The sequence below is a fragment of the Seriola dumerili genome, unplaced genomic scaffold (assembly GCF_002260705.1).
Source record: "Seriola dumerili isolate Sdu_G_001 unplaced genomic scaffold, Sdu_1.0 BDQW01000025.1, whole genome shotgun sequence".
NCBI lineage: Eukaryota > Metazoa > Chordata > Actinopteri > Carangiformes > Carangidae > Seriola > Seriola dumerili.
Genome location: NW_019174280.1, coordinates 10380267 through 10397032, shown reverse-complemented (window position 1 = coordinate 10397032; position 16766 = coordinate 10380267). Strand labels below are relative to the sequence as shown.

Genomic DNA, 16766 nt, shown 5'->3' with positions numbered 1-16766 from the left:
CAAGAGATAAGACGATTTCTAAACTAGAATTGAAAGGAAAGTGAATGTAAAGTAGCCTACACACTTAGTCTAACCCAAACCTAACCTTAAAACATTCACATTGACATTTTATGACTTGCATTATGGGGACTTGCTTTTTGTCCCCATAAGGACCACAAGTCCCCATAATGTGACTGTGTAAACAGATTTAGGTCTGATGCAAGGTTTTCTCTCTTTAGCCTGAAAGGGTCAGAATATGTTTTAAAGGTTACATAAAATGAGGATTAATGTGCTTTTTAGTCTCCCATTAAAACACTCAGGCATTCTCTGGGCTTGATGAATCACACTATGTGTTTAGAGAAATAACAATCAGGCGAGCTACAGGATAAAACTCCTCCCTTTTTTTAAAGTTGGTGCAAGGCAACTTAATTTTCTTTTGTCATCAATTAAACTAAAATGATACACTGCTTGTCTTAAAACCTCCTTATCAATTTTTTTTATTTATAATACTGCCCATTAAGTATCACATTAAAACAAGCCAAACAGTCCAAACTGATGTTAAATCAACACAGTTGGGCTAGACAGGCAGCTAGCTAGCTTGCTGAGTTCTGGGTTCCTGGTAAATCACAGATTAGATGGTTTATGACATTCTTTGGGGTGTTTTACCCAGTGAAGGGGGCCCCACAATTTTCAGGGATTATATGGTGTGCTTTATATTTAGGTATGCACAGAAAGAGCATGAGTCAGGGAGAGCAGAGCAGAGCATTAGCGCCGTGCAGGAGCTAATCCAACGGGAAGTAGCAAGCAATGGGGTTAAGATGAAGCGAGTTTCAAAACAAACATGGCCAAAGATCCAAAAACCCTCCACTTAATCTACATTCATACGGGTTAGATTTGGTCCAGGGGCCTAGAGATCAACTACTACTGAAGTGTCACTGAACAACTCACTAATCCCATTCTCTAGTAGCTGAAACTGCTCTTTGTCTATCCTGGCGGATAAGGGGGACAGGTGACATGATAATCTGGTAAAGCGGAACGGAAAAATTTTCATTGGGAGGCTACAGATATCAAGTTTGCAGTGTCAAAACTCCAGCAACATGCCCAAAAAGTGAGAATTTCTTAACCAATAAAAGGAGAGTAGAAAAAACAGGTTTAGTGAGGTACAGGAAGAACAGCCCATGAACCATAATTGGAAACATGTTCCAGGGACCTTTGTTCCAGGTAATGTTTCCGAATTCTTTAAAAGGTTATTAGATTCCTGGAAAAGTTATTGTGGTGGAAAAGGGCCAGTGGAGGTGTTAGCCTAACTCTGCAGTCAAACCAGAACTGTCTTTCCAGTCGTTTTGACAACCAAGTTGCATTGTTTCTTGATGATGAAGTAGAGATCGCCTCAGTAAGTCTAGCTGAATGATCACCTACAAAATTACCTCTTAAATGTTGTCGTTCAGGATTTGTTTGTGTAATGAACAAATGCCAAGAGCAGATTTGGAGGGAAGCTGTGTTGTTTCAGGTACGAGTGAGCCAGTTAAATATGAATCGAGAGGTATGAGTTTGAAGTCTTCTCAGATGCCAAAGCACTGTGCAATATTATATAACTCTGAGGATTTTACACTGTCTTGACATTACTGTGACAATCACAACGTTCTCTATTTTTAAATTGTAAGAAAATGGTAGAATCAGCCTGTTCATGTTACAAAGTGATCTACTAGAAATTTGAGCTTTCATGTATTCGATTGGCCGAGATGATGTTGCATTGTATTATGGCAAAAGTTTAGCCAGATTCAACTTCTCACTGCAGCAAATATGTGTTTTTTTGTTTTTTTGCTCTGCATCAGCGCCAGGTTAATGAGCATTCAATGTGGATAGAATTATATGTTCTTATGCAATTATGGGCAGAGATGGTCCAACCCATATTTTTATCCTAACTTTAACCACCCCAAGCCGTTACTTGAGTCTTACTAAGAGCAAAATAACTATTTTCAACTTGATCTTAAGGTTTATACATAAAAACAATTAATTTTTTAAATTTAATTTTAAATCCAGTCTTCCAATGGGGAGGGGAAGTCTGTGTGCTTAACTTAATAACTGTGCAGGAAAACATTTCAATCACATGAAGAAATCTTTGTTTTCTTTGTTAACCATTATGAAAACTTAACCACAAACACAGTTAACTTCTGTTATTTGCTATTACATAATCCTGTGGCCATTGAAAAATATTTTAGCTTCCTTTTTTGTGATGACACACAGTTCCTCCACCACTCCTAAATGGCTGTCTAGAGTTCGATTTAACAGATGAAATTACTGCACACTGCTTCAAAGTGCCATTTTATTCATAAGGATGAATCTCGGTCTGTCTGTCATGAAAAGAGTGCAGGAATTTCTTATTTTGCCGTTCTATTTTCCGCTCAGATTACATTCTGCAGGGGTTCTTATTAAATGCGTGAGTATCAGCTTGCCGCACAAAAACATGGAAACTCATGTTGCCTAATTAAATCTCTTGAAAACACAGCATTCACAACACAGCAACCTTTTCCTTATTTTATATAAAAACAATATAATTTGAAAATAAATATGCTTTACTGTTTTACATAGACACAGAAAACATGTTAATAGAGAAGAAGAGACAAAGAGAACTAATAACGAGGGCTCTAAGACTGATGGCAGGTTGTTTTAAAATTTAAAACTGTGGTGGTGTTGTGGTAGTGTATACTGAGCTGCTAGCAGTAGTTTATTTGTATTTGCATCTTGCAGGACGGACAAAACACAGGTCCGCTACATACTTAAATACTTAAATACAACTTACTAACACCTACACGCAGATGTGCACATTGGCTAATGCACATGGACGCACATTCATACACACACACGGACACAAACGCACAGAAACGTTAAAAACTCTACACAGCACCCACACCCTTAGATAAGAGGGGTTGAAAATCCAGAGATGTCATTAGCACATCAATACAAGCGATTCATCTAGGGAATGTTAACAAATCATTTTTGATTTTTTTTTTTTTTTTTTTTTCGTAGAAAAGCACAGAGAGTGTCCATGCTGCGAGTAGCCATCAGTGACCTTACACATTGGGGGGTGGGGGGTGGGACAGCCACAGGTACATAACACTGCATATATAAATAGACCAAATTAAATATGGGTAGAAGACTGAATACTGAAAAATACTCTATAACATTATAAATTATCTAGAGTGGACTATGGCATAAAGGGATATTAAGTATGTACAAGTTCAGAGAAGAAGATATGCAATCAATGGATTCTGTATTGAGCTCAACAACTAACACAACTACTTTGACAATCCCCTCTCCTGAAAAATGAAACAAAAATAATTTAAAAAGCACTCGAAAGATTTCTCAGTACATTTTTGTGAGGCACAGTTTTTCAAATGGAATCAAACTACAGTATAGGATGTTTTCAGTGGTTTTCATGTAGGACATAGCAAAACATTAAATGCTATTATTGATGACCAGTATCCCTTTAAAAGTATATGGCACTCCAGAGTCTCTTCTCCTGCAAGCTGATCACAATAGTGAAAACATTGTGTATGTCCATGTCAGCCCTGCAATGTCCTCTGAGGGAGGGAAGCGATATCATGAAGACACAGATTCAAGGTTTCCATCAGCTGTCCCAGTGTCCTCCTGTTTTAGTCCAAAGCGAAAGTAGACATCGGCCGACAAAAATCCATCCGTCACTTTTGAAAGGAGGGCGCACCCATGTCTTCTTCGGCCTCACCCGCTGTTTTAGCAGTTAAATATATCTTAGATTGAGAGGTTTTGCAACTTTTGATTGACACACAACCACAGTAGACTCATATCCAGTGAAGTAATTGCATACAATGAATTGACAACAAGACTACACCTGCATTGCAAGCCTGTTAGAAATGCAAAACCACTTGGCGGATATTTGCGTTTTGTCAAATGATAGGTTTAGTTATTTGTTTCTGTAGCAGCATAACAATTCTGTACTCTTTTTCTTTTTATCATGGTCTATATACACACAGATATACAGTGGGAGGAAACTTCAGTTCAGTCTTTCTTTTTGTTCTCTCTCAGCCAGTCCAAGGGGAATGCTTTCCACAGAAAAGAAGAGCTTACGGTTCAAAGGTCAAAGTGCTGTGCTGTGAAATATCTTTAGAATATTCCTTCATCTTGTACATCTGGTGCTCCCACCTCTCTCATCTTCTTGGCTTGTCACATCTAAACAAGAAAGAAATGAAGAAAAAAGCAGAAGATTTGTACTGTTGCGTCCTTTTCTCAGACACAATACAAACACACACATAGACATAAAGAGCTAAATTCACAACCAGTGGTGACCCTAGACTGTGGGTGGCCATCGAAGAACATCCAGCAGCTCTGGAGCAACATAATCGTTCATTTGGAGTTGTGTTTCTGGTCATCTGATGAATGTAAATCCAATATTTTACTGCTCTCCATCAACTCCTGAGGGAAACATCTGGCTGTTTAGCTGCTAAATGCTCCACTATGTTCACCAGCTGTTTGCTAACAATGTCTGTCTGCCGTTTGGTGCTGAGTAGGTAGTGTGCGGTTGGTTTTTCAAAGCTTTTTTTACACTCAACAGCTGTCTGCTCAGACTGAAAACGATGCCATGAACCAAAAAGTTAAAGTTGCGGTCCGGACAGTGAGTAATACGGGGGAGTTGCAGATTCAGGTGATGATACGTTAGGTTCTTGACTATGAGCGACTTCTTTCACATTGTCACATCGCATTTGTTGCTTTAAGCTAAGCTAATCGGCCGTTGGCTCCAGCTACATATTTTTATCAAACACACACAAGAGTGGTGTCAATCCTCTCTTCTAATTCGGCAAAAAACATACAACAAAAAAAAAAAAACAAAACAAAGAAGCACATCTTCCAAAATGTGGAACTATTGGTTTAAAAATTGATATATGAAAGAAATTTACAGGAAATATTATATGTTTTCCAAAAAATTACCATCTCCGTCTAGACAATGTGTTTTAATGTGTGTTCTTTGATTTTGAACTCCTTGGACAGAACCCTGAACTTCTCGTTTGACTTCAGTTTTTTCACCGGCGACACTTACTTGCAGGTCCTCTCGTTGAGCTCTAGCTGGCGTTCTTTACAGTATTCGTCTGTGTGTTTGCAGGAGCACCGACAGGTTGCAGGATCCTGCACGAACAAACGCTTTCTCCTCTCTGAGCAGTGATCACAACATGGCTCACAAACACTGGACACAGAAAGACAGACAGACAGAGATGGGGAGAGGCAGATTATCACAGTGTACTATAACCAAGACAGGTCACCCTTAGGCCAACCCTTTGATATGCTCCGCTTTGCTCTTCCAAGCCAATGCCTGAAAAGTTGTTCTGCATGTGACAGTTGGGTAGCATTGCAGGCAAATATTCAAGCAGTAAATTTCCCTCACCCACGCCCCCCAAGCCCTCCCTCATTGATTGGACCGCTCACAAATGCCTTGTATGTGTTAGACATGCAGTGAGCAAAGCTCTGGACCGGATCATGCAACACAAAATGACACAAGTTGGCTTTAGACCGCAGGTCAATGACATTACACCTCTTGCTCTCACTATTACAATTGTTCAACTCTTAATAAAGAAGACTCAAGGGTCTGCTTGGTTCTCCGTTAAGAAAGGTTTCATTTTATTGAGTGAAAACCGAAAATTGTGTTTCCCACAGAGAGACATTAGATGCAGAACAGAGGCTGAAAATGGACAGATGAAGGCTCAGATATATTGACATCTCAATATACAAATTACAAAAGAACACACATACATGTATTCTGTCACAGTATGAGCATTGAAGAAACAAGAGATCATCATTATATTATTTTTTGAATAAAATATGGGTGCTTTTGTGCGAGTTCAGAGACAAAAGCAGGCAAAGAAAGACACAAAAACAGTGCTTGCTTAACAATTTGCTGGTTTACAAATCCCCCCTAACAAAAAAAAAACAGAAAAAAAGGCAATAGATAGCCATCACTTATCTCCACATTGCATAAAAAGTACCAGCATAATGCACGGGACAGCAAAACCTGTTTGTAAAGATGAAAAGAACAAAGAGTGCAAAGGAGACGGGTACGAGACACAGCAAAGCAGCACAGACTCAACACTGAGCACAGGACCGTGATTACAATCCTGGTGATCCCAGCACAGATACCAGAACAGTATGAGCCGGCCTTTGCAAAGCCATGATGGTGGAGCCGTGATCTGTTTCAGTAGAAGGTTCAAGTTACAGCTAACAGCCGACCCAAGATCTGTTTATTGCAGCCTCTTTAAACATGTCCATTATCAATCATGATACTAGCGACGTGACGAGATGTTAGGAGCAACTTGTACCTCAGGTTTCTACTGTTTTCATGATACACTGCTGTATCTCATCCCAACCATCGTTCCAGTCTCATAAGAAGTGACTTTCTTTTGAAGATTGTGCTGGTTAGGCTGGGAGGAGATTAGATGGAGGGGAAATGGGTTATGGTTCACTTCTCGCGGGATATGGCTAGCAAGTCTGCTGTATCGCTGTTATGTAAAGTTTTGCTAAAGCTAAGTTAGCAAAACATGTTAGCAAACAGGGCAGCTTAGAAACTGGTGTTCTGAGTATGTAGGACATGACTGATGAGACAAAGTTAGGACAATGCGCGGAAGCAACATGCTAATTGATAATGGCTAACGGGCAAATTAAGAGGTTAACGGGCAAATTAAAACGGACAAAGGAGCTCCTCCCAAATGAGCTTAATTATGAGAAGAGCAACACTCAGGTGCAAGTAGGTGGAGAAGGCGGAGCTGACATACGCATCGTGAATTGTTTTGTCACGGTTTTTCTTTCGTTTTCTCTTTTGGCCTTTACCCTTGCCTTTCCGGGATTTTCTGCAAGAGAAAGAGGACAACAATGCAGATTGATGCCTGAGAGACTGAGGAGAGAGATGGACTGATGTGTTAGCCTCTGTGTTTTGATTTCTGTAAATGCAAGAGCCAAAAAAAAACAAAGAAAAATAAATCAGTATTTGAAAACAGGTTATTGTTTAATTAGATTATTGTTACTGATTGACTTGTTCGGGATAATAAATTGTCACATTATGAGAAAGGCATCAGGCAGTGTTAACATGAATGTTTGTATCTCAATGTTTTCATTGAGGGAGGATATGAGTTTAAAGAAAGAAAGACAAAAATAAATAAATAAATAATAATGACGCAACCAACTTTTTAAAAGCTGAAGCAACCATTGTCCTTATTTGTGAAGACACTCCCGCAGTAATGCACCTTACTGTACATGGGTTCCTCACATCCTGTAGTTTGTGAATGTGATGAATATCAAATGTTCCATTTTTGTAAAACAGTACAATGACTCAGCGGCGTGTGAAAGAGATTCATAGTCTGAGGATTGGCTCTGGCAGTTATTCTGAAATTTCCCACTTGGATTGGGGACAATAAACGTCACCAAAACTGCATCTTTCACTCTATCTGGGTCAGCGCTTTATGGCTGATTCAATGTTTTTCAGACCGCGGCACAATGAGAGCAAACGGGTGTATGTTTATGAATATACTCCTGGATCTTCACAGGTGTAGGCTGGATTAAAATATCTGTCTGTGTGTTCAAATGCAAGATGAGTTCATGTTTTAGCTGTATGTAATAAACTATAATCAAATTGAATCAGATTTTTCTATTGTCATTGATGGTATTTGCAGTACATCAATGCTGATACCTCAGCACTCCATATGTTACTCTGTTATCTGGTCACACAGCCTTTCCAGTTTTCTTTTTACCTGTTATCGAGCGGCAGGCTACGTCTTTAAATGTGTTTTCCTGATCTCATAGATACCTGCTTTCTGTGAGGAACGATGAAATGTTTTTGTGAGGAAAAATTTGTGTTTAAAACCAATATTACCACAGATGGTGATGCCGTGACGACGTGAACTAGGAAAGGAGAGCTCCTTTTCTACTTCACTGTAAGCTACAGTAAGTTTTCTGCATAAACCATGGAAGTTGCCAGTTGAGTCTATGGAAATATTGAATTTAAATATTTTGTGCAGTGGATACCAGGTAAAAAAAAGACTGAGTCTAAAGCCATGCTAGCTGCGCTGTGAAGTTGTATGTAGGCACAGCAGTGTTTTGAGCTAATTGCTAACATGGTCACAATGACAGTGCTGACATGTTGATGCTTAGCAGGTATAATGTTTACCATGTTCACCATCTTAGTGTTAGCATGCTAGCATTAGCTAATTAGCACTAAGCACAATGTACGGTTGCAAGTATTGGGTCATAAACCAAATTTCATGATAATGAAATGGGCTCACAAACAGGGCTAGATCAGACCCAGCTGGGATTCAGTAATAAATACGTCCCCAATCTGTAAGGAAGAGGATGAAGCTGACATGCTATAAAATTAAAGAATTTCCTCTTTGTTGTTGTTCAAAAATCAGTTTCACTGTGGAAGTTGACAGTTAACTGGTTTCACAACCTCAGCGGGGTGACTCACCCTAACAGAACAGCAGACCCCATGGTAGAAGTCAGCAGCCAGCATTAAAACTAACATGGAAGTATGAAAGCATCAGAAACAGGAGTTGAACGACCCTAAGACCATCACTTTGTAGCAGCACGCCATCAATGCTGGACTCATAAACAGTTATGACAAGGTTAAAGAGGAGGCCTCAGAGGTAACCCTTATCTATATGACAGACAACCTGACATAAAACCAAAATACGACCAACGACCATCCTGCAATGGAAAGATATTAACGATCGGTCACAGAAAGAGGATTAAAGAGTTTTATTACTCTTAGCACACTGACTTCTGTTGCATGAGAAGGGAAGATAACTTAAGCATGGATCATAAAACACAAAAGTTTAAAAGCTCCTCAAAAACACTGTTATCTATATCACAGCAGCCAGGAACAGGAGTAACAGAAGTTAAGTGGGATGTAAACAGTAAAGAAGAGAGGAGAGGAATGTAAAGATGTGATAGAAAAGAGGAGGATGGTGTAAAGGACAGGACTAGAGAGGGCAATGACCCCATCGAGTGTCACTCATTCACCTGACTGGATTAAGCTGGTATTCCCTGTTTTTATCACCTGAGAGCTGCATGCTAATCTCAGCATAACATGGTCTCATGTAGCAGCCTGTCTGCTGGGGTTTTAATGAAATATTATCGTTGTGGAGTATTCTTTTTCTGTGTGTTTGAGTGTGTGAAAGAAAATGGAGAGACAGAGGGGGGAGAAAATAACAGATCAATTAAGTGTGAAAGAGCATATGGGATAATGCCAGAAAGGCTGAGAGTTGCAGACGGCTGAGAGTTTGTTTGCAGAGCAACACTGAAAAAAGATCAAATCTCAAATCCCCATTGTTTCCCCCAAAAAACCCAATCTTCATGCAGAAAGAGCGCTGTACTCACTTTTCTTTCTGTTCTCTCACTTCTTTCTTTAACCTGAAACGCAGGAACAAAACAAAATGACATTAGATCGCAGCCTACCATTGTTTCCTGGTAAACAGATACATATCAAGATCATTAGAGACCAGAAGGCTCATTATCAGCATGGGTGGGCTCACATCAATCTTTTCAAATCGTGTTACGTCAGCGTCCTTTACCAGAAACTATGATAAACCTGGCTTTCACTTTCAAATGCCTGGCCTCGGTAAATGAACCAGATTTGTTAGGAAATAATGCAGTGTACACACAAAGGGGTGTGTTAACTGATGGACACACACACACACACACGCACACGCACACGCACACACACACACACACACATATAACTACAATAGCAGGTTGTCCGGTTTGTTTCATTACTTGTCCATGTGACAACTCTTGCTGATAACAGTGTGGAGCAATAAATCTGCTAGCACACTCCCGAGACAGCAGTTAGCCAAATCTGTTGGGAAACAGCGTTTCATTTAAGAAGGCCACAGACACCTTGCCAAGTTTCTATTTGAGAGCTTTATACAATAACTAAAGCATGAAGGTAAATGTGTGCGTGCATGTATGTGTAAATTATCAGAAGACCTTCTGGCTATCAAAAATCAAAGAATGTTGAATTGGATTATTGTTACTGATACAGGTTTAATCCTTAAGATTTTCATGAAGGCAAATTCATGCTATTATATAGTAGTTGTTATTGTTCGTGCAGCGTCTGCCATTCGCGTGCTGAATTCCATATTGCTTACATGCGGGATTCAGGGTTACTGTCTGAAATTTTATCTCATTGATGTCAGCTCACTGTTTACTCTCCTACAGCTGCGTCACGACTGTATAAGGTTACTGCTTATAGCAATAGTAGCATAAAATGGAAATAATAAAAATACCTAAAAATGTATAATTGAGTGTAGTTTACTTTACACCAGGTTACATATTGTTTTTTCTGACTATTTGGAAAGATGTAACATTTTAACAGTGACTTAATGAACTGTTAGTCGCACTTAACGTCTATATAGCATTTTCTTAAAAATATAGTTTACAAATACTAAATAGATTGAGTACAACCTCTATTTTTATAAAGCTGCCCTAAAAGTTTATCGCACCATCTAAATGGTTTTACAAAAAAAATATGGAGTCATCAGAGATTGCAGTCAGCAGTACAGCATAAAGTTCAGTGACATTTCTTAATAGCTTTCTACAGATAGACGGGGGCAGCCTCACTGAGTGCAGGGAGACTAACTTAACAACTTACTTTCGACTTTGTATCTCAGAAAAGAGGCATAAAATGACCAGAGAGCTTGACTCTCAGCCAACAGTGCTCCCTACAATATTTGTTTGCTCATTAAATTTCCCTTAAATGCGGGAGGATGATGCATGTCCCGTGCTTCTGTGTCACAGTTTACCCATTAACGTCACACAGATCAAATATGTCTTTTAATAAAAGACAGGCTTTAATAGATTGGATTTAAAAAAAACAACAACTTTATCTGCCTCGGAAAATAAAGTAAAGAGTAACAAAGTGCGTCATAAGATGTAAATGTGTGGTCACTGAACAGCAGGAGACGTCACCTGACTGCGACTGGAGGGTACAGAGATGACACTGACACAGCGCTAACCTCAGAGATCAGTAACTAAAGCTATCAAGCTGATGTTGCTCCAGGAATGACCTGAAGGAACACAAATGTATTTCCTTTACCTGAGCAATGTAAGGGAATGAGGATAAATGATGTGTAATGTTTTACACTGTCACGGGTTTTTTATTAAGATCAAAGAAGTGAAAGAAGCAAAGATAAGATATGAATCTACCTGATGTGTATCTGTTAAATGTGTCGGAGGCAAAGTGAAAACAATAACTTCACATGATGCGTTTGGTCGACCTCTGCTCTGCTGCACAATAGTACAGTGGTTTTGTGTTTCAGTGGTGTTGTGTGTGTTCCAGTGTGTGTTCAAGGTTTCTTACCTACACTCACATGCGCTGTGTTCTGTAAAACTCATGAAAATATCATTTTGTTGCTTTTGTGGTTTTATTCTTTTAATCTGTAAGAGAAGAAGAAGAGAAACTGTTACAGAGTTGAATAAAATACATGTGGATTTATAGTGTTTCTACATATTTTACAGGTCCTTTGTGTTGTTAGTTACAACCCCAACATTTTCCAGAATAGGCAAAAGCAGATATAAATGGACTCAAGGATCAACAAAAGGACCAACAGTAAGGTCACTGTGTTGTTTCGGAAAAAGCTCTGTGGTTTCCAACCCTGCCCCTCGGATGATTGGATGGTTCAGGGGACTTCAGCCAATCAAGAGCTGAAAGGTGCCAACTGTTGACCAGCTGGAAACGTCTACTTTAGTTTGTCATGAGTGGGGAGATTTAAGACAAAAACAGGACTATAAGACTCAAGATGTTAAAATTGAAATGTTTAACAGGCCGTTGTGAAGTCATAGGGCATCGGACGGAACAGTAACCAGGGACAATAGACGCAAAGCTCAAAAAGATCGTCACCCTTCAGTACAAGTCTTTACTCGAATCAAGAGCAAATAGTTCCCTTCAAGGGGCCGATGTTTAAATTTAAAAAGGGGCACCACCTTCATTTCAGCCCAAATGCCACGACGGCCACACCGCCACTTGGATGGGCTGAAGTGGATCCGGGCCAAACGGCGGGACACTAAAGCAGCCGATGTGCCCCTCTGCTGTCATATTTGGGCAAAAATAAAAGTAATACAGTGTTCACTTCAGGCACAGGCACATCCTGACTGTAGAAGATAAAAGCAAAGAGGGCACCCCCCCCACCCACACCCCCTGTGAACCCTTCTGCACAAAACACCCAAAGTATTGCTGTTGTAAATAACGCCGCTGACCTCCATTGTAATGTTATAGCTGGATGTTGGCATGCACTGCAGCATCTCGTCATTGCAGCAACCGGCGCAGCGCGTCAGCACCACGCAGGACGGTATGAAGATGTGCTCCACCTCCTCCGGGTACTCCTGCAGAATCTCCACCAGCAGCTCCCGAGGCTGGCACAAACTCTTGTTGTACACCTCCATTAAAGGGATCACTGGGAGACAGAGTCACAGTGTGCATGGTTATAAAATGGCAGAGCAGCTCTAGACTAAACCACTGACTCCTGAATACTACTGTGCCGTAACAATAACAGACAACTACAAGGAGACTAGAATAAAAAAAAACACTGGCAGCCTCTCAAGGGAGTCAAAGTGAAGGAGATGAAACACACACATACATGCACACACATGTTTTATTTCTATTGTTCCATTAAGAAGCACTTGGTAACCTTGGTTTTATACAAGTAAATAGAGACTTACCTGCTTATGCAATTTCCTATTGCGATTAATAAGCACTCTATCAGTCTAAATATCTATTTTGACCCCATCTGCTGCACCAAATCATTGCTGGACTCGACTGTCACCCCATTTTTATAGCCTTTCTTCTGCCCCATTGTGGTTCAGCTCAGTGATTCATCTACTGCTCTACAATAACAGCCTGTTTCACCTTCAGTCTACTTCCCCCCTCTCTCAGTCTTTGCAGGAGTTCTGCTCTTGAGAAAGATATTAGCACACAGACAGACAACACCTCCAAAATATCACTCGGAACATTAGTGAACCCAACACAACCCCGGCCTGACAGCCCTCTGGGAAGCCAAACCAAACATGGTGGGCCTGAACAATATCATAAAGTTCAGCTTCTGATTGTCCAAATTAGATTGAGCAACGCTGCGATTGTGCAAAATGAAATAGTGAGCCAAGAGGGTGAAATTCCGCTCTATAACAGAGTCTGGTCACCATAACATTTCCCCCGCTTAACCTCAAACAAGGAGGAATGCTGCACAAGATGAACACGTCCAAGTGTTGAGGTTTAGGGGTGAAACTGCTCTCATTTAGCAAAAAGTGAGAGGTTGGAGGGGGGAGGGGGTGGGGGGGCAGATTTGGACGGGGTCAAATTACAAAGTTGTCCACCAGGAGGCGATAATTTCCCTTTTTAATGTCAAGGTGAACCTCAAACCAGCCCACTGTTTGGCTGTGTGCCAGCCAGGGAGCCCAGTGCAGACTGTATTCCCACGGTGCCCTGTGGGACACCTACCGTCATGTGGACCTCTCTCTGTTTCCTTCGGTATGTGGGCACTCTGCGAGGGGGGAAAAAAGGCAATCTGTTAGTTACAGTACATTGTGCAAGAGCCCAGAGAAATGTCGCCCATGCCCTTTACTTATCCACAGTTGCGCAAAAAATGTATTTGCATTTTGACATTTTCTGTTGACCACTGCCAGAATATGAAAAAAGCACATTATGTATCTTATCTTAGACCGGCCTAAACTCAGAGTATGGGGCAGTGAGAGTCAGATGTTGAAACTGTGTCTTCTATAAACAAGTAAACGCGTTTTGAAAGAACTTATCTCAGAATAGGATTCCTTATGTTGCCTGTATGGTAGTTACTATATAGCCTTGCATGTGTTGTGTGTAAGGCCTTATATGGCCAAATATTTGACCAGAGGTTCACGGAGCCAAACAAGTCGACCTCAATTCTGCTACGTGGCAAAACTTCAAAAACTGTCTGAGTTACTGTGTCGCTTTTGTTTCAGTTACCAGACTTATAATGTGTGCCCCGCTGCCTCCAGGCAACACGGATTAATAAGTGTTGCCATTAAAACCGGTAAGAATTTCAGCCTGCTACTTTCCCTCACAGGGGGTAGCTGTCACCACACCGGACCACAAAGGATTTTGGCAACTTTCCATCCGTGCGTTCATTACGCACAACTCTCTGTCGCCTTACTGCGCGCGCACACACACACACACACACACACACACTCGCACAACACAGCGCGCCCCCTTCTCTCACAATGCCTCTCCCTCCCTTTTTCATATACACGCGCGTGCAAGTCGTGCAATATCTCGCCAATATTGCGTGAGACCCGGTCCCGTAGCACCGGCATGTATTGAGTGAGTCGGCCTTGTGAGGAAAGCGAGGAAACTCTTTTCCATTCCTAAATTGAAAAAAAAAAAAAAGTTCTGGTTGTTCGGAGGCTCCACCCCCTTCTGGTGGCGTGAGAGGGTCCAGCCTTGAGGGCTGAGGGACCCCAGCGCTCCAAAACACTATATACTGTATTATTAATGGACGGGTGTCAAGCTGCGAACACCGGCCCCTAAACCGCGTGATGATAGACTGACTGGCAATGAGCAGTCGAGGCAGCATCCTGATACTGTTCAGCGTTGATTGGGTGGATTAGCTGTCATGAGATCAACCAGTTAGTTAAATAAACACTTTGTTAGACCGTGGAGGGGGGTAAACCTCATTAAATTCGGATGGGATGCTGGAGAGGGGAGCAACATATAACATATTTGCTTGATCTGAAGTGGCAAGCTCATGCTAGAAATCACTTTTAGTCCAGTCATGTTGAAAAATATGCCACTGCAGCCTGCGTCTGAAGCGGTGAGCTGCTTTATTTTTTCACCTTGAAACCTTTGCTCAAAGCCTCCTTGGACACGCTGCGCTTGATTAATGATTATATGGAACACGATTTACAGTGCGCTCTCAAGCAGCCATTAAAATTCCCCAGTCGACCTGATTCATCTGTGGAGTAATGCATATCTTGTTCTGGATCCGAGTGTTAAATTTCAGTGTGAAAAGCTGTGCTTCTTCTCACTGAAGCGGGCTAACCATGAGGGTCGCCTCGGTGCCAGGAGTGAACCTGCTCACATGTCCTAATTCAGAACGGAGCCACTGCGCCTTTAAAGCGTAATAATATCTCCAAGGTGGTTTTAGAGCAGGCCTGCAATCACCTAGCGTCAAACCTCACAACATTCATTCCAAAATCACCTCTCATGCCACATTTGCAACACAAAAAACACACCACCCACGAGTGTGTGGTTTTGGTTTATATAGTGTCGGCTCTGCGTAATGGCTGTTTAAATCTCCCCAAAGCCACGAAACATTTCAGCTTGTTCAAACATGAGCGATGACCTAGCCAGAGCAAAGGCAAGGGCGAGCTACACATTAATGACCAGTAACTACATGTCGCAAATAGAAGGTCGATTGGTGTTTCTTTCTTTTCGGTCCAGTTCGCTTTCTGGGACATACGACTCACCTTGACAGCTGACAGCGTCAAAAATAATAGTGTCAAACTGTCAATAAAGTTCATGGTGTTGGAAATCCAATCCAAAGGCAGGCGACGCTTTAAAATCCAAGAGGCCAATGTGGCGATTTGTTCTCAAACATGAAGTTTACAACAACACAAGTGGACCGGCTAAAACTTCTCTAAATAAGGGGCAGAGGGTTGTAACGGCAAATCCATGTTGGTCCCGGGGTTGGAGGGTACAATCCTTTGCGCATAACTTCTCAACTGTTGCCAATGATTTTCAAGATATCCAGAAACACGAGAATCCAAGACGCATAACGTCTCACATTGTTCCGCAGCAGACCTTTATTTTCTTGCAAGGGAGTAGCAATCCACATTACAAAAATAATCCCATGCTTGTTGCGCCAGCCGTCTCCAAGTGTCTGTCCATTGGAAACCTGTAGCCTACTCCTATGTGCAACTTGAACCCATGGACCAGGATGACGTTCAGTGAAAAAGAAAACCGCGTCCCACAAAACTTTGTCTATCTGCCCTGGCTGGTTTATTCCTCTGTCACTGCGCACTTAAGTTGTTACGACAAAAAAGCCCACCTCTGTCTCTGTCTGCGTCTCTTCATACTGTGGCTCAGTGGTGGCGATTAACAAGCACCCGCGGTCTGGAGACGTGGATTGGTAGGTGTGTCTATATGGGCTGATAGCACTGCGCGTTGCCCTGAAGTCTTTTTTTTTTTCTCTCCCAAGTTTCACCTAACCTATTCATGTGACTACTAAACGCAGAGTTCAGAAGTACTCTATTTTTATTTCTTTATTTCTTTATTTGAGGGGGAAAGAATAAGGGGCATCCCGATATTGTGATATTTTACACAGATGTAACCGGATGAAACATCATCCACTCTGTAAATGCTTTTAATCCATTTCTCATCCCTCACATGTCAGGTACAAATGGCATCTTTTCTATCAAGGACATTAATATAGACACAATCGTATGGGTTTAGGTTATATGCAGACCTCACTTCTGTAGTGAATTAAGTTTTTTGAACAGGCTAATTCTTTGTAAGCAAATTGTATCTCACAAATATAACAGACAAATGACCTTGGATGTTCCTCTTGTGTGATTTTCTTTGTTTTTGTTTTTAGCTTTAAACAATCCTGCATGTTGGTTGTTGTGAGATCTAAAATGGGTCAGATGTGTTTTCACTCATAAGGTGAGCGCCACCTTCTCATTTCCATTTGCCCTGGTGATATTAGGGTAAGTATTTTCCAGTCTTGTGGCTACTCAGGATTGTGCTC

The 16766-nt window shown here is 41.2% G+C and overlaps 1 protein-coding gene across 2 annotated transcripts; it reads right to left on the bottom strand.

The window, feature by feature from the left end:
- Positions 1 to 2983: 2983 nt before the first annotated feature.
- On the bottom strand, positions 2984 to 16147 carry vegfa (vascular endothelial growth factor A). 2 transcript variants are annotated; one of them, XM_022767888.1, is made up of 8 exons: positions 15487 to 16147; positions 13487 to 13529; positions 12250 to 12446; positions 11354 to 11430; positions 9373 to 9405; positions 6777 to 6851; positions 5054 to 5197; positions 2984 to 4188 (listed from the first exon to the last, which is right to left on the bottom strand). In XM_022767888.1, the coding sequence occupies exons 1-8, from the start codon at positions 15538 to 15540 to the stop codon at positions 4167 to 4169; spliced, it is 645 nt and encodes a 214-aa protein (XP_022623609.1). In that variant the 5' UTR covers positions 15541 to 16147; the 3' UTR covers positions 2984 to 4166. The 2 variants fall into 2 exon arrangements, with proteins under 2 accessions (XP_022623609.1, XP_022623619.1); XM_022767898.1 differs by lacking the exon at positions 6777 to 6851 and having other exon boundaries at positions 15487 to 16144.
- Positions 16148 to 16766: the final 619 nt, after the last annotated feature.